We start from the raw sequence: 16546 nt of genomic DNA, 5'->3' as shown, positions 1-16546 counted from the left end.
TTTAGAACTCCAACCAAAGACATGAGCAATGCAATTTACAGCAGAGCACATGTTTCAAAACATGAAGTGAATTGTATGCCCGGCCAAAATCATTCGCTCGACCCAGGCTCCCTATCCACCTCATTGTGTTTATACTGCTCCAGACTATACTTGGCGAACGAGCTCATTTCCCTGATCTTTCTTCCGTAGCAAACCAACATCACTGGACCCACGCAGAACACCGTCGCCAGAGCTGCGAGTATAGAGGTTGCCACGTTGGGCGTGATAGCCGTATACATTCGGTGAGTGAAGAGAGGAAAGACAGCGCAGCACAACGCGCGAAGAAACGCAATGGACGCGAACGCGGACGCCGCGAACACCGTGTAGCTATCGGCAATATAGCCCGCCAGGGTACAGTCGAACTCGTTCGTTGCGTAGCCCACCAGGAAGAGCGATAACATGGACACAATCCAGTGCACGCCGGAGACCTGGGGTGGGATAGTCCATGCGAACCACCACAGGCCAATCGCCAGGAGGGGAGCTCCGATGGCGAATCCGGCGAGCTTGTCTTCCGGTTCGAGGGGCCGGGATTGCTGGAGCCGGCGATTGTAGATGCGCTGGTCGTAAAGGCGGGTTAGGGTGCCGCTGAAAATTCCGAGAGCGAGAGGGATGAAGGAGAGAGAGGATTGTCCGGGTGTGAAGCCGAAGGAATCATACACCACGGGCAAAGCCTCAGTGAATAGATAGAGAAGACCAAATGCTACTGCGCTGAGGACGGAGCAGAGGAACACGATGGGCTCGGTGAAGAAGAGGCGAACGGGGCGGATTAGGGCGACTTGAGCGAAGGTACCGAAATCAGGGGCGTGATCGGGATTTCGAATCTGCAGGTGGATAGTGTCGCCAGACTCCTTGCGCACGTCGTCAACGATCTTGCTGAGGAGCTGACTCGGTCTGCTCTCTTTGATGGCAAGCAGTAAGAAGAACCAGACGCCCGTCACGATGGCAGAGAGGTAAAAAATCCATTTCCAGCCAATCGATGTCGTGACGAACGTGCCTACTATCGGGCCCATGCAGATACCCACGTTTGCTGCGACAGCCCATAGGTAGATCATCCAGATTCTTCGACCGACATCGAAGATATCCTCGGCACTGCCGGCAATGACAATAGTTGGCAACGCAGATGCCAGCCCGCATACAAAGCGACCGACGATGATCATGCCAGTATGAGGAACAGTAGCAATCAAGATACTGGAGATACAGTAACCTGCGGTTGAGATCACAAACAGGTTCTTTCGACCGAAGGATTCTGAGTATGGAGGAAAGAAAACTCCGCCAATGGCTTGCGCTAGCATGTATATCGTGACAAAGCTGAAGAGCGAAAGCGACCTCCCTATTTCTAGCTCGTGGCGTGCCTGTTCGCTGGCCGGAGTTCCCGCCGTGCTGATTACCGTAGTGAAGAAATCCAAGAAGATCAAAAGACCATAGTCATATGTCTTTCGCCATGCAGCCCAATTTCGAGGATGCGCTGGGTTAGTCTTTGTCCAGCGGACATAGTCTTGATCTGCTATCTCAAGTCCATACTTCTCTAGGTATCTGTATAGAGACTGTTGCTCAGGTGGAATCTCAGTGATTGGCAGTACATCGAGGGTGGTGGCATCCTGCTTTTCGGTACTCATGTCCATGGACTGCTGGTGAGTTGGAACTCAAAATTTCGTAACAGAGAGTCTGAAGCAAGTTAAGCTGGGTACGATCTTGAGATTTTTTCGTTTCTCTCATTTCTCAATTTTTTGACTTATACTTTTCTCGGGGCATGCGGGTAGGCCCAGTAAAGAAGAGAATCGAATCGAACAAAGACGGGCCCGGTAACAGGGGTGATTATGAATTTATCCGGGGCAACCTATCAGGCCTTTTTTGAGCCGTTTATTTGCTCTGGGTGGCCAATAATCCCTGCTTAGCTCCGAGTTAGACATATAACAGATCTCGGAGTATAGCCCCTCTGAGAGCCGAATCAAACGTGCCGAGACCGTCGGGCAGTTTCCAAGTCCCAGGCTAGTTAGATGGGACCAGTGAACAAGTCTACCATTTTTGAGGGGTCTAGCGGTCAGCAAGGACATGTCGTCGGCAGTTGTTCCTCCAATCATTTCGTCTACAACTTAGACGCTAAGAAACATGCATGCAGCCTCTACTCCAAGATGTAACCTTTCCCCGGGCCCCTTTTTGATCCTACATTATCCAAGGTTATTTCTCCACCAGCTTAGGTACAGGAAGACTAAACTCTACGCTGATCATTAAGGTAAATTGGTCTTCAACCTCTGAATATGCGTTCGATTCCTTACTCTGTAGCTGATGATCACTACCTGTTGACTTAAGGTCAAAGGAACCAAGAACCTCTCACTCGCCCCAACAGTCCGAAACATTCCTTAGCAAGCGACTGGCCTTGGTTTGCCCTGTCCAACATTCCTAGGAGCAATGTTAGTTGCCTTCTGGTAATTCCCGGGCGCCACTAATCACACTCTGACTTACAGTCATCATAGGCAATCTTGGCGCTGTCGTCGTAGGAAACCTTAGCCGATTCGTCATAAGCCACCTTGGCGGATTCTTCATACGCGACCTTCGCAGGCACGTCTCTCTCGTCATACGATAGCTTGGCCGACTCATCGTAGGCAATTTTGGCCGAGTCGTCGTACACGATCTTCGCGGGCACATCGCGCTCATCGTATGAAAGCTTGGCGGAATCATCATAAGAGACCTTCGCCGATTCGTCGTAGGCTACTTTCGCGGACTCTTCGTAGGCGATCTTTGCGGGGATGTCGCGCTCGTCATATGAGAGCTTGGCCGAATCATCATAAGAAACCTTGGCCGACTCGTCGTAAGCGACTTTGGCCGATTCATCGTAGGCAATCTTAGCTGGAGTCTCGTCTGCCAAATATTATCTTCTGTGTGGATTAAGTCATGGAATAGTCGCTACCAACTTGCAACAGGCAGGGCAAATGCACCTGTCAGGAGGGCAGCGATGAGGGAAAGATTTTTGAACTGCATCGTGAAGGTGTATGAGGGTATCAACACTTGAGGATTTGTATTTCGAGATTTCTTTTTCAGTCAACCTGGGTGTGTAACAGTGCGCTGATGATGGGGTTCTGTCTTAACGCTACATTCGAGGGGATTTGAGCACCTATATATACCTTTTTTCAGGTGTGCTGAACGGGATAATGTCATTCAAAAACCATTTTGCTATAAGCGCAAGCAATGAAATCATGATTCATCAAGACTGGGCATCGTCGGCTCCGAAGACCTGAAGAAACATAGTCAACGCACGACTACCATATTCTCCAGGTCTTCCTCGGGCTCACTTTCCTCTGATAAAGAGCGTGTGATACAAAGAAGCCTCATAGACAATTTAACCGCCAATGGCATTCACGAGCGCACTTCAAAGCACTTCTCCGATCGGCTAGATTTTTGTTTGCTATTCGCCTTCAGCCTCATACTTCAGCATCCCCGCCCCTTCTGACCCCATATTCTATCTGAATGACATGGCGGCCGCCTTCCGGGTCTTCGGCATCAGCACTAGGAAACTGCTGAATGCATGTCAGATCATTCTGCACCAACGGTAGCCCGGGGTCTTGGGATGATAATCATACCCGGCTGAAATCTGCATCAACGTGCAGATGCAACATCGTATAAACCTTGCACATTGCATTGGACATCATTTCCTATCTTTCCATTGGGGAGACGCGCCCCGTAGCCGGAAGGCGTCATAGTTGTCGGGTATGCTTCATCGGCAATATTTACTACGTGCCATCGAGAGCCCCTCCCTCTCTGTCTGGGTGGCCTGATGAGTCCTGTTCAGGCTTTTCCAAGTCCCCTCGTTTCAATGATTTTCTTCTTTCGGTTTCTTCTCAATGCATGTGGCAAAGGCGACTCAGCAATATCAGAGCTCTGGAGAACACAACCTTTTTTATCATCTTTCTTTTGCTATCTATACTGAAATATAGACAGTCATGCTTGCACAAATACCCGACGAGAGCAAAGGCTATCACCACCTTCGCTCATCAGACGATTCCGAAGCCCAACCCGATGATTCCAGCTCCCAAGCCCTTCTATTTGACGGGAATCGGGAAAGCCGCAAACGCACTAAGATATGTCCATGGCCCAGTCGCAATGTCCTCAAAAGCACCGCCTTTTTCCTAGTGACACTCGGAAACGCCGCCATGTTCTTCTCTTCACTTCTCATATTCTCGAAGAGCGACTACTTGTGCATGCAACGTAATGCCATATGGTCTCCGGTATGGGAGGATGTGAGCACTGCCTATACGCACACCCGGTTCAATGGAACACTGGATGCACCGAGCCAGTACCGTGGGCCTCCTAGTAGCGCCGTCGATGAGGCTTGGAGTGAACTAGACAATGGTATGCGTTGCCTCCGCCACTATACCTAGGACGTCAGGATGGTCTAGCTCTCCTGGCGCATGGTCTAATCATATTCTACGCGTAGTCGGTTCCGTTGCCCTTGACGAGGAAACCTTCTTAAGGGCAGGTGGAACAAAAGAGAACGCAAGAATGCCCGATGATCTCGGAGGTACGATTATCTTCCTTGTTATACCTTATGGTTGGGGAATATAGCTGACCATTCACAGGCGGCTATATGGCCGACATTGAAGTTCTCCACCAAATGCACTGTCTCAACTTTGTTCGCATGGCAGTCTACGCAGAGCATTATCGTGATATTGCGCCTGAGTGGCGAGACTCCAACCGTACTTTCAACATCCATCTAGGTAATCCAGCCTTCAGTTTAAAATGACATAAATTTAAGATCATTCGCTAAGATATCGAAATATAGATCATTGCATCGAAATGATTCGCATCAATCTACTCTGCCAAGCAGACGGTGGAGTGATTCCGTTCCGATGGGTGGAGAACTACCGGCGCCCGTTGCCCGACTTCAGCACCAAACATAAATGTCGGGACTGGCAGGCTGTGTTGCAATGGGCCAAGGATCGACAGGTGACTGTTCCTTCTCATTACCCGTGGAAGCCCCAGTCTTGGGAAAAGGTCTTTCCGAAGCCTACGTGGATGGTGGATGGGAAGGCAAATGAGCATGAACATGGGCATAGAACAGAGGGGATGTAAATTCATCGTAATTATGTCTCACAGTGCACGGATCCTTTTAGTTTGACAATTACGCATTCTTTTGATAGCGTTATATAGATATGAGGCTGCCGGAATTGCGGCGTTGCGCATCGAGGAGGAACTTCGACATAGACTTAGAATCCTGCGCGATCCCAAGTAGCTATGCCATGGCTTACGAATGGTAGGTTGAATCTAATTGGTGTCAACTTGAAGTGATCAGGCTTAATATTTTGAGGCAGCATAAGCAATATGTACATGTACAAACGTCCCCTCTCTATCCAACCCTTAGCGTAGTAGCGCTGTATGACACGTTTCCTCCAGATTTACCATCCACCATGGTGCTAAGGAGTGTTAGCAATTTCAGGTTCATGCAAAAAAATCACAATTGCACTACTTACTCCGCCGGGAGGTCCATGGTGACCATGACCGCCATGCGGGCCTCCAGGGGGGTCTCCAGGGGGACCGCCGTAAGGACCACCCGGAGGACCACCAGGAGGGCCACCGTGAGGGCCACCGTGAGGACCAGGGCCGTGAGAACCAGGGTGACCGAAAGAGCCGGGAGGTCCATGATGGCCAGGGGGGCCGTGGTGTCCAGGAGGGCCGTGGTGTCCAGGAGGGCCGTGGTGTCCAGGAGGGCCGTGGTGTCCAGGAGGCCCCTGGGGACCTGGGCTATTACCCCAAGGACCTCCGGGACCGCCTGGACCAGGTTGGCCCGGTTGCCCCCAGCCTTGTGGATTGGGAGGGCCTCCTTGAGGCCCAGGAGGAGGGGGCCCTTGGGGCTGGTGGTGATCAGAGTGATGATGGTGATGCGAGAAGAGGCCCATTGTGAGTGAGAGGGTTTCAGTGATTTATTGCTAAAGGAAACGAATCTGGTATGCCTGGTCGCGGTCTTGGGTTGATATAGGTCGCTGTCTGCATCGGCTCTGCCCTACAGGGTGACTAAAGCTGTGGAGTCAAACGTCGTAATGTGGCGGATTGATTAAATCTGGCTAAGCTCAGCCTCGAATTGCGTTGCGCCTTACGAGATGCCAATTATGAATATTGCTGCCTGCTGCAGACCATCTCTACTTCACATTATGCATTTCCTGAAGGACGTGTTTGGATGAATTGGGGTCGTGCATTGTTGATACAGACTGGGGCGTGGTATCGATGCTGGTTACCAAATTTCAACACGACTGCATTCTCGGAACCCCTCTGAACCTGGTACAGTTGCTCCCTACATACATGGCTGAGTCCATATCCGCCGTTTACACTACCGGAGATGGATTGCGCCGATGTGGATAGAGGAATACGTATGTCTTCCCAAACAGGCTAGCGCGGACACGCCCTATTTATGGATCTATCTCGGACAAACCGTCTTAATTAATTCTAACTGTTAACTAGTGGCAGTAGTTTCAAGGCTAACCTTTCTGCAGCCTAAATTAAATCTGTGGGGACTATGGCCAGTCAGCCACCGTGGCGATGATATGATCACTTTGTTGGTCAAGTGGTATCAATTGAATCCGTTCACACTTCCTACTGCCTTATTCCTCCAGGGTCGCATTTGAATATTCTCGCCAAGGGCTTTTGCGTATTGCTTGTTTGGATCACAATATCTATCTTTTGTGGGACCTGTTTGGCAGCATCATTGTTGGTAGCAATTGAAATGGCCCAGGTCGAGAATACCAAGGTCCATTTTTACTCCCATATATCAACTCAGTCAGTACTAAGTGAACCGCCATGGTTAAAACTCCTAACGGTCTTTCCAATGTATTTCAAAAACTTTACGTGTTTTTCCTTGTAGTATTACATATAATCGGTCATGATTGCCCTCGTTTTGTTGACATACCTAAAAGAAGGGAAACGAGTAACGAGTATCTATCCAATGGGCACAATCGGAGAGCCCTGTTCTGTAGTTGACCTTTCTGATATAGATGAAAAGTTAACATGGAAAATACTGATAAGGACGATGACCGTTCGTGACCAACGTATGCCTGCGAGCCGGATTTTGACATTTTGCTTTGAATCTCGCCCATTACAGGGTCTCGAAAAACACCGAGATTTACGGTCAAGTGCCATGTGCTGAGAAACAGATTTCGAATCCAGGATCATTGGAATCTCTAACATCGCTGGAGATGACTAGCTCATTGTTAGAATATCGGCCATCCAGAATCGAGATTACGTAAACAGAAAGTTGTTTTCAATCTGCTTACAATAGCAAACTGACAAGAGGCTGTAACTGTATAATAGCAAGCGAGGTCCAGTACCTCATCACAGGTATTATTGTTGTAGACAGCAAACAAGGAATTGTAAGAGCGAGGCCTTTTATGCATAGAATTACCCAGTAATGAGGTTGGAGATTACTATGATGATTGAATATACATGTAGCTAAATATTCTTCAATTTGAATGGCTTGTAGGGCTACGATCCGTCCTATGTTATGTTTTAGTGACCCGTGAGACTGGCTCTCCACATATCCCCGTCTTCGCAGACGACAGGACTAGGAATGCCTAGTGTGCAAAAAGCCATGCAACAGGAAAGATAACCTGAAGGAACATATGCGTCGAGTGCATCAGACAACTCTTTGATATTGTAGAGAACTGATCCTGCCACCTCTACAGGCTGTTCAGAGGGATTAGGGGACACAGTTAGTCTGCACTTTTGCGGTTCTCTTTGCGTTAGGGCTTCGATTGCATGTGACTTGATTCTAAAATTGGTACCGTGTTCATGAACACAATAATCAAGACAAGTTCTTTAATGTTTCATTTAAGTCTAGTACTATTATTTCCTTCTCCATAGTTACCAAGTTACAAACTATTTCTGTTGACAATGGTATTCATTTCTGATCTGCTTGTCGTGATGGCTTTTCATATGTACGGGGGAGCGTTGGTTTTTCTAGGTCGCATATCAATCTTTGGGCTGCTTATTCATTCGCCTCCGGTAACTAGTTCCCCTTTTCAGGACTGCCAAAGCTCGCATAGGCAATAGGATTGTGGCTTTCTACTTTCTGCTTCCACTCGGCTTAGTGCTTCTACGGCTGAAAACCCCGCAGTGGGTTCTTGTATATCTCCACGATGGCCCTACCCGATATTTGTGTTGACAATTGTCCCGAAAACTTTCACTCTTCATGATCCGGCTATTTAAAACTATTTCACAGACCTAATACGATTCAGTTGAGGGATCTTGGCATAAATCGCTTGGTACGAGCCCTTGCTTTGCGAAGGCGTAGATCTGCCCCCTAAACGGCAATCAGCTCGCGCAGGAGTGCCCGGCGGTAGTAAGGGGGCCTGCTCCGGCGACACAGGCGGTCTCGTGGTGGATTCAGCTGGTATTCTGGTTGGAATTATACCTCATGCCAAAGGATGTGCTCAGGTCAGTTACCCAATTGTCGATGTTCGAGTCGGTGCTGACCCGGATTCGATCAACTGTAAATCGGCTTAGGCGTCTTGTGAGATAGGCCATGGAGTTAGTTCAGTGGCTCGGTGCATTTGGGATTCAATCGGTCCAGGCGTATTTGTTTGGTGCTTTCTGTTCTCTTCGCTATATGTGTTAGGAAATATTAATATTATCAGCGTGACCTGTACGAGAAAGTGTATGCTGCAGAGCATGGAAATCATGACAGGTCTTGAACATCATACTTAGACCCTTAAACTAACTAGCAAGACACCAGAGTAATTAATAATCACTTTATTCCTCCTGCAGGTAAATTCCGCACTACTATCTCTCTCCGGCACTCGCCACCGGCAGTCCACATCTCGCCCTCGATATACGAACGCAATTAACTCCGCGGTGGGGCTCCGGAATTATGGAAATAGACTAAAAACAGCGACGCTGGCCCGCCACTGGATGATTCCACGGAACTGGGTCCGGATTTAACTCGAAGAGCGAGTGTCAGCTCCACCGGGGATTTCTAACGTCCAGTCGGAAAGGATCTCGGGACTGGGGGAGTCGCCATGTGGAGAGCGCTCCCGAGTTGGATTTAGGGTTTCGTGCATAAGATCTCTCTGTCGAGAGAGAGAGGACTTACGCTTTTTCAAACTTCTTTCTTTGCTCCTGTTTCTCTGTCGCATTTTTTGGGATTTTATAGTGAAGCACGGTTTTCAGATCCGAAGATGAAAGTAACGCCTCTTCTCATCCACGGAGAAGATACGCTTCTTTCTCCCCCCGACAGACTCGACTCATGTTCCGCTTCCACGACGCCCTTCCAAGGCGTCACTCCTGATTTAGCTCTCCAAGCTGTCAAATCCTCCGAACAGGCGTTCCCGTCCTGGTCCAAAACACCTCCTGCTCAACGCCGCCATCTGCTCAACAAAGTCGCCTCTTTGGTTGAGGAACGATCAGATGAACTCACCCAATGCATGCAAGAGGAGATGCATGCGCCGACGCTCTGGGCCAAGCTCAACGTCCAGGCGGGTATCGACCTGCTGAGAGAAACGGCCGGCTTGATTTCGGATTCTATGGCCGGCCATGTCCCTGTCTCGCAGGGTGATTCGTATGCGATGGTGCTCAAGGAACCCTTGGGAGTTGTCTTGGCGATGGTTCCATGGAATGCTCCTGTGATATTGGGGCTAAGGGGTGTTGTGGCGCCTTTGGCGGCGGGAAATACAGTTGTTCTGAAGGTAATCCCCCTTTTCGAACTGCATCTGCATATAATTGAATAGGGACTCGACGAGCTGACTCCTTCAGGGCTCCGAACTCAGCCCCCGAACCCACTATCTTCTAGCTTGTCTATTCCGCGACGCTGGCGTCCCCCCTGGTGTCGTAAACTTCATCCTCCACCGTCCAGAAGACGCAGCTGTGACCTTCGAAACTATGATCGGTCATCCGGCCATTCGCAAATGCAACTTCACTGGCTCCACGAACGTGGGCCGGATCATCGCCTCCAAGGCCGCGTGGGCACTGAAGCCCGTGCTGCTTGAGCTTGGAGGGAAGAACTTTGCGCTGGTGTTGAACGACGCAGATAGTGAATTCGCAGCGGGGGAGATTGTAAAAGGTGCGTTTTTGAATGTATGTTATCCCCATCCCATGTGCCAGTCGAGCTGTCGATGAGTACATACTAACGTGACCGTCTAGAACGGCCAAATCTGCATGTCCACGGACCTGGTCTTCGCTGTCGGTGATATCGCGGACACCCTGGTCCCAGGGATCCTGTCACACTTGGAAACCATCAAGGACACGCACACTGTCATTTCGCCCGCTAGCAAGCAGCGTCTGCAGCTTCTTGTCGACGACGCTCGCGCAAAGGGCGCATCCATCCATCAAGCCAAGGTACCTGCGTTGCAGGACGCCCAGTTCCCAGCGACTGTCATCGAAGGCCTTACTCCGGACATGGAATTCTTCTCGAATGAGTCCTTTGGACCAGTTGTTGGCATCGTGCGAGTCCAGACGGAGACGGAGGCGATGGATCTGATTCAGCGGTCTACGTATGGGTTGTCGGCGGCGATATTTACCAGGGCGCATTTCAAGGCCCTGAAGCTGGCTGAGTCGGTTCGTGCAGGCGCGATTCACGTTAATGGGATGACGGTGCATGATGAAGCGACTTTGCCGCATGGAGGACAGGGCGAGAGTGGATGGGGGAGGTTTGGAGCGAAGTGGGGCATTGAGGAGTTTTTGCAGACGAAGACGATTATTTTGAATCCTTAGTTGCATGTATCAAGCGTTTGAGAGGTCAGCATGTAGATTGTTTGCATGAAAATGGAAAGTTCTAATCATATCTAAGACAGCCAAGGAACTGAATATTCAGGTCATGGTAAGAGAGACGCCAATACAGAACCTCACATATGGCTTCTAGTCTGAAGCTCGATCTCATCACTCTGCGCGGGCGACAACGGCTCTTTTCCCGTATCCTGTGGTAAGAACCAGCCAGGATGAATGAAGTTGAAGACAACCACCGCCAGAACCATAGTGATACCATCCAGGCCGATAAAGAACCACTCGGTTGTGATCAAATACCCCTTCCAACCTTCCAGCAGCTCGATTGTACGATAGATACTTCGGATGTAGATGACGACAACCGAGAAAATGGTCGCCACAACCAAATAACGCATGCGAGCCGTGAACCTTCGTCGTAGATGAGGCTTTCGCGAACGACGAAGAAAGTCCGCCCCGCAGATCACAAACGCAGTGATTGATGCCATCTGGAAGACAATGCCCGCCACCATGATGTAAGTTCCTGGCTTGGTGTCCCCGTTTATTTTGCTGGCTTCTGTTGCGGCCGTTCCACCACCAATGGCCTGGACGACAAGCGAGACCACGTCGCAAGTACAGAAGACCCAGAGGTAAGATCGGGGACGGAGGAAAGAGCTTTCTGGACCGACAACTCGGATGAGACTGCCAAGGAGGACGTAGATACCGGCAGTGAAAAACGTAGGCGCTAGAGATGTTAGGTTCAAACATGGAGATAGGAGCTAGGCTTCTGGTCTGCGTACCTATAACGAGGGTGGCCAATTGCATCAGAAACGCATCCATCGCGTACGGACACACGGCCGACCAAGTTCGTGCTCCCCATCCCAATACCTCAGCTATATCCTGTCAGTGGGGGTCTAGCGCCGTAGTCATTGAACAACGTACTCAAGCAACCCACTGAAAACACGGCGCACCACCATTGACGCTTCCAGACGAGCTGGATGGTATGTACCACCATAGACAGTCCGAAGCATGTCAGAAAGATAATCCCCGCGGGTAATGACGGCTGATATTCATAGGGCGTGTCGATGCCTTGAACCAAAGCATGGCAGCCTTTCTGGAGAGATTTCGGGTCCATGATTGATTGTTTTTCAGGGGAGGTTTAGTCGCGCGTGTATAGATGGGCACCGCAGGAAATAGTATGCGAAGTTCTTCTATCCTGGTTCTGGGAGGGTCTCGAGTCATAAGTGCGGAGCTTTGAAGAATTGAACGACATTGTATTACGTCGCTGCCTGGTTACACCAAGGGCTTTCCACGCTAGGGATCCAACAGCATTGTCTGACTCGTGCATATAGAGGAGGATTCCGCTTCACTGATGTCTAGATAGGATGACTCAGCCAACCCCGAGTACCGAGGGCCCGAGACCGACCACCGAGTACAAGAACAGGAAGCGAAGGCCAAGTGAAGGCCAAGTCGTCCTTCGAATAATGGTGCCTGGAGCGGAGTTAAGTCTCGGTGGTTCTTCAGTCATATTTTGGCCTCATCAATCACTGGAAATTTCCTTCCTGGTTGTCTTTATAAAAGCGGTGCACGCCTTATGGTTAGGAGGATGGCAAACGCGATCACATCACGTAGCCAACCATGAGTTCTGTGCTGACAATGGAAGGGCAATCATCTGAGGAACTGAGCGATGCGGATCATCGATCAAGGTTTGTCTCAGGACATGGAAATTTCCACGAAATGCTAACCTCGCCACTCCTGACAGCAGCTCGATTAGCGACGTCCCAGCGAACAAACCCTTTTTCATCGCCCACGCTCCCCCACCGAAGCTCCGTCAGCGTCTCCGTTTGAAACCGCGACTACTCCTACAAATACAAACAGCATCGGCGACCCGTCATGCGCGTCCTGTTCTTGAGCTTTGGAACCCCGGTGCCTTCGGTCCTCGAGTCGCAAAAGCCATTGGGCCTGTCAAGAAATTGGGCCCTAAAGACCTTTACATATTTCGATGCGATAATAAACCACATGATGGTATGCCGATTAGCGAAGAGGGTTGTATGGTTGCGGCTGTTCGACCTTTTCGAGCCAATGGCGCAGACGGCAATGCCTTGATAAACTTTTTGGGGGGGTGGATAGGCCGAGCATCAAGTTCTGGCGAAGGCCAGTATCAATGCGTTTGGGAGAATAGCGATGGACAACAGTTGACAATGGAATCGTGCCTTTCTGGCGGGAAAGCAGCTGAGGATAGGAGACATGACATCCGACAGTCGGGAGCTCGTGTACATCATCGTGTGTTTGCTTTTATGCACGATAAGAGCATTTCTGTCGACTGCGCAGAGCTCCCGGGAGACGCTCACTCATCAATGCTGCTTGACCTCGCTTTAGTCTTTATTCTCTGGATATCAACACAAGAAGCAAGATTGCTATACTCCTGGTCTTTTCATCGGAGCCTCCACTATAGAGTGGCTGTGCAATTTCTAGTCGCTTCTTTTCTGCTGTGACTGCATGATCGAATTGCAGGGCAAGGCTAGACGGTGTCGAAAAGGAAATACTGATCAAAAGGAACGGATGTTCCAAAGAGATCCATTACATTAAACCCTGGAGGAAACCCAACTTCCGGTGTCATATTGTCAAACGAAGAAAGATGAAGAGGCGTTGATTCTTGTGTATCCAATGGGGCCGAGATTCCGTTGGCGACCTAAAACAATGTTAGCATGATCGACAATGGAACATGGCAAACACACCTGAGTTTCCAATGCATATGGCCTCGACTCGAAACTAGGCTCTTCGTGAGGCAGAGGATGACCCGCGGTGGTGGACACGGATTGATCTTCCTCCTTTTGGCATTGGTAGCTGCGAACGAACGTCCGAGCTAGATAGGCAAACTCAGCCAGTATGGAGCTAGGTAACGAGCCTCCGGTGACATATTCAAGTCTACTGAAATGGCCTCCCGCTACCTCTAACAACGCTAGGTTGCTAGATGTCTCCGAGTGCGCTGGATTGTGAACCACGAAGTCGAATAAGATGAACATTGCTGTTAGAGGCAAGAGAGCAAGTATGCTTTTGCATATTAGTTACAGGTCTCGATCAAGAGCAGGAAGCACTTACTAGACTGGTGTATACGATTCCATGTCGATGTGCCGGCATAATTCAATGATAGATCGGGTCGCTTGCATTAAAACCTTCTTGCTTCTTATCTCGCGCGGCCCGTTCCGGCGCTTCCCCAGCTGCAGAGTTAATCGACATAGCGCAATCAGTGCATCATAGTAATAATAGTGCGTTCGCAGTGCAATATGTATCTCAGACGCGTTATGAAATGACTGAGCTCGGAATTTCTCCCCTGGCCGGAAAGGTAAAGGGATCGATTGCCGCCAGCGCTGAAGAAGTTCATTCATCACATCCAGTTTTTGGTAACAAATCTCCTCGCTATTCCGAGTTGCACTAAGAGAAAAGAGACCTTCATATGCCCTTGAGGCGATGCGGGCAAAGCCTGCAGAGGCAAGAAGCCAGTTGTAATCACCGAATATTGCCTCTGGGACGGTGGGAATAGGACATCCGACGTTACAATCCATAATAACCTTTCAATGTAAGTCCACATGCCAACACAGTAACTATGGATCTTAACATACCGAGGTTTTCGAGTGGGTAAATGCTAATGTTTTCTCCAGTATATAGATGACCCAGAATGTGCGGTACCTGGCATCACGATCGGGCCTTTTTGAGGCCTCATTCATCTCCATACTTTGGGCTATTCTAGCTGCCTCTGTGATAAGCAGACTATCTATGTGCATGTAGGAGAGGTTGAGCGCAAATATAGCCTTTTGAGATTAGCTCGAAAATCATAACGTTGGAGTGGTACGAACCATCGCTGTAAGTGCCTAAGTTTGGTTAGTGAAAGCGAGACTCAGGGATACTTCTTGTCACTTACTTGCACGCTCACAAGACTCTTTTTACTAATTATTATATCTGGAAACAGGCTCAGGGCCATTTGATAAAACTTCCACGCCTCTCCTTTGCGTGGCTCGAACGCACCACCTCCATGATACTGACATCCTAGAGCGAGGACCGTATAGTATAGTGCAGTCCAATGTTTATCTGCTGCTAGGTCTTCTGCCATCTCTGGTAGTGAAATCCTCTGTTCAAAGACAGCTCTATCCAGAAAGGGATAGACTGGGTGGACTTGGCTAAAGTATGCTGGTTGAAGTATCTGATTTCAGTATAGTTATTGGGATATCAAGGCTGGTGGGAACATACTGTTGACGTATACTCTTGCAGTCTCCGTCGAAACAACAGGAAGTTCATCTGGCTTAGCCCACATGGTAGCAACAATCGGATCGCTTTGGAAACGCTCATAGCGATCGTCAATGAATCTGGAGACTCTTTCTAGTACTCGTTCGAGCCCATTGTTACCCAACTTCTTTGAGATTGCCTGGATTCGGCTCTCTGAAAAGTATGCTACACTCGCACTGGCGACTGTTTCAAGTGTCAGAGAGGAACCCTTGACAAAGCGTTCATAACTGCTTACTATGATTTTCATCTCCCTGGTATGACATCAGAATAGGTTTAGGATCAATAGCATTACGATGGGCTTACCTTGAATGGTATGTCTAAATCATGTGCCTGGCCTGTGGCTTCTTGATTCTCGATGAGGTAATCTATATAGAGCGACGGTTGGTCGACCGTCGCTTGTGTGCCGTTGCCATGGGGTGGCGGTAGTGTGGGAATTGGATCTAAATTATCAATAGAATGATGCAGGAGTCCCAAAATCCGCGAACTGCTACTTACTGTGTATTGACGAAGGAGCTGCATCCTGGCTAGCAATTACATCATTTTCACGGCTGTCGCAACTCTGAAGTCTCTCGGGCGAGCAATTCTCCGAGGTAATAAATTTTCTCTTGGAAACCCTGAAATTGCATCTTTCACCTCGTTTCTAGGCAATGTTAGGGCTGGATTGGATCGAGCAGGTAAGTCCTACCATGCAGTTGGCACACTCCGCATCAGTTTCTCCTGATCCTATCCATTATTAGTGACACTTTCGCCGTTTCATCAAAGGGGTTTGACATACGTATACAACGGACTTTACGGGAGCGACAACGATCACACGTCTTCGTCAATCTCTCGTGGAGAACTGTGTCGGGCATCGTTTCGTGGCTCAATTCGGAGACAGGAAGCGCGCGGAAGCGATCATCGCAAGACGGCTGTCTCATTGCGGATTTCACCGCCTTTTTCATGCCTGAGGCTTGAACATAACGGCAACCCACTAACTCACTTAGGAAGCTTTCTGCCTGAACCCAATGCTGGCTGCCTTAGACATCTATATTCTGGATTTGATGCAGAAGTTTACGTTTCATCCTCTCTCAACGTGTTGAATCTTCTATTTTCATATGATCTCATTATATCAAACTCACTCTATCATAGCACCTTTTTCTGGTTTCAACTATAAACAACTCTGAGCCTTCTTCCTTCTGAGGAGTCCACTCCGCAGAACCCGACACTTCCCAAGTCGCTGGGTGAAATGAATTCTGTGCTACATATTGAATTCCGAGGTCAGCTCTGGAAGATAAACGTAACAGATGCCAGGCATTAGAGCTGAAATTAATCCTTCAGACAGGTGTAACAGATAATCTTCTCGCTATCGGTCTTAAGCAAATCCAATAGCTTCATTTCGGCGAGTGAAAACCTCATCATAAAGTAGAGACATTGAAACAGAAATGTCAACAAAAAGGGAATCACTCACTGCCTTACTTGCTTGTATGAACATATTTTTATCTTTCCTTCTGTGTACTCAATTCTTTCCAACAGGCCAGCTCCTTGAGATTGTTCCTAGCCCTATTTATAC

General features: G+C 49.1%; 7 protein-coding genes across 7 annotated transcripts; 2 read left to right on the top strand and 5 right to left on the bottom strand.

Annotated features, from left to right (window-relative positions):
* Positions 1 to 89: 89 nt before the first annotated feature.
* Positions 90 to 1785, bottom strand: P170DRAFT_454641 (MFS multidrug transporter; the record flags this gene model as incomplete). Its single annotated transcript, XM_024851458.1, has 2 exons — positions 1620 to 1785; positions 90 to 1547 (listed from the first exon to the last, which is right to left on the bottom strand). The coding sequence occupies exons 1-2, from the start codon at positions 1659 to 1661 to the stop codon at positions 90 to 92; spliced, it is 1500 nt and encodes a 499-aa protein (XP_024705257.1). The 5' UTR covers positions 1662 to 1785.
* A 585-nt stretch (positions 1786 to 2370) lies between these two features.
* P170DRAFT_508233 (uncharacterized protein) lies at positions 2371 to 3112 on the bottom strand (the record flags this gene model as incomplete). Its single annotated transcript, XM_024854546.1, has 3 exons — positions 2952 to 3112; positions 2503 to 2898; positions 2371 to 2426 (listed from the first exon to the last, which is right to left on the bottom strand). The coding sequence occupies exons 1-3, from the start codon at positions 3016 to 3018 to the stop codon at positions 2371 to 2373; spliced, it is 519 nt and encodes a 172-aa protein (XP_024705256.1). The 5' UTR covers positions 3019 to 3112.
* A 703-nt stretch (positions 3113 to 3815) lies between these two features.
* On the top strand, positions 3816 to 5140 carry P170DRAFT_435237 (oxidase ustYa family protein). Its single transcript, XM_024848897.1, has 4 exons — positions 3816 to 4386; positions 4472 to 4555; positions 4614 to 4751; positions 4817 to 5140. Exons 1-4 carry the CDS (start codon positions 3978 to 3980, stop codon positions 5104 to 5106), a joined length of 921 nt encoding a protein of 306 aa, XP_024705255.1. The 5' UTR covers positions 3816 to 3977; the 3' UTR covers positions 5107 to 5140.
* A 200-nt stretch (positions 5141 to 5340) lies between these two features.
* On the bottom strand, positions 5341 to 6227 carry P170DRAFT_508231 (uncharacterized protein; the record flags this gene model as incomplete). The annotated part of the gene is made up of 3 exons (XM_024854545.1): positions 5341 to 5447; positions 5505 to 6034; positions 6180 to 6227. The coding sequence occupies 3 exons, from the start codon at positions 6225 to 6227 to the stop codon at positions 5381 to 5383; spliced, it is 645 nt and encodes a 214-aa protein (XP_024705254.1). The 3' UTR covers positions 5341 to 5380.
* A 2970-nt stretch (positions 6228 to 9197) lies between these two features.
* On the top strand, positions 9198 to 10728 carry P170DRAFT_424384 (putative aldehyde dehydrogenase; the record flags this gene model as incomplete). The annotated part of the gene is made up of 3 exons (XM_024847564.1): positions 9198 to 9704; positions 9772 to 10092; positions 10159 to 10728. The coding sequence occupies 3 exons, from the start codon at positions 9198 to 9200 to the stop codon at positions 10726 to 10728; spliced, it is 1398 nt and encodes a 465-aa protein (XP_024705253.1).
* Positions 10729 to 10859: 131 nt separating this feature from the next.
* P170DRAFT_354285 (RTA1 domain-containing protein) lies at positions 10860 to 11848 on the bottom strand (the record flags this gene model as incomplete). Its single annotated transcript, XM_024844023.1, has 3 exons — positions 10860 to 11458; positions 11514 to 11606; positions 11656 to 11848. The coding sequence occupies 3 exons, from the start codon at positions 11846 to 11848 to the stop codon at positions 10860 to 10862; spliced, it is 885 nt and encodes a 294-aa protein (XP_024705252.1).
* Positions 11849 to 13234: 1386 nt separating this feature from the next.
* P170DRAFT_445370 (fungal specific transcription factor domain-containing protein) lies at positions 13235 to 15516 on the bottom strand (the record flags this gene model as incomplete). The annotated part of the gene is made up of 7 exons (XM_024850699.1): positions 13235 to 13405; positions 13530 to 13767; positions 13816 to 14285; positions 14337 to 14525; positions 14636 to 14901; positions 14962 to 15121; positions 15301 to 15516. 7 exons carry the CDS (start codon positions 15514 to 15516, stop codon positions 13235 to 13237), a joined length of 1710 nt encoding a protein of 569 aa, XP_024705251.1.
* Positions 15517 to 16546: the final 1030 nt, after the last annotated feature.

The sequence above is a fragment of the Aspergillus steynii genome, assembly GCF_002849105.1.
Source record: "Aspergillus steynii IBT 23096 chromosome Unknown P170scaffold_3, whole genome shotgun sequence".
In the NCBI taxonomy this organism is placed as follows: domain Eukaryota; kingdom Fungi; phylum Ascomycota; class Eurotiomycetes; order Eurotiales; family Aspergillaceae; genus Aspergillus; species Aspergillus steynii.
This window is presented reverse-complemented; position numbering and strand designations above follow the sequence as displayed.

Excerpts from the sequence above, each read along its gene's own strand:
- P170DRAFT_435237 (XM_024848897.1), top strand. The coding sequence starts at position 3,978 with ATGCTTGCACAAATACCCGACGAGAGCAAAGGCTATCACCACCTTCGC. Across the intron at positions 4,387-4,471 it reads TTGGAGTGAACTAGACAATG|TCGGTTCCGTTGCCCTTGAC; the intron begins GTATGCGTTGCC and ends TTCTACGCGTAG. Across the intron at positions 4,752-4,816 it reads TACTTTCAACATCCATCTAG|ATCATTGCATCGAAATGATT; the intron begins GTAATCCAGCCT and ends ATCGAAATATAG.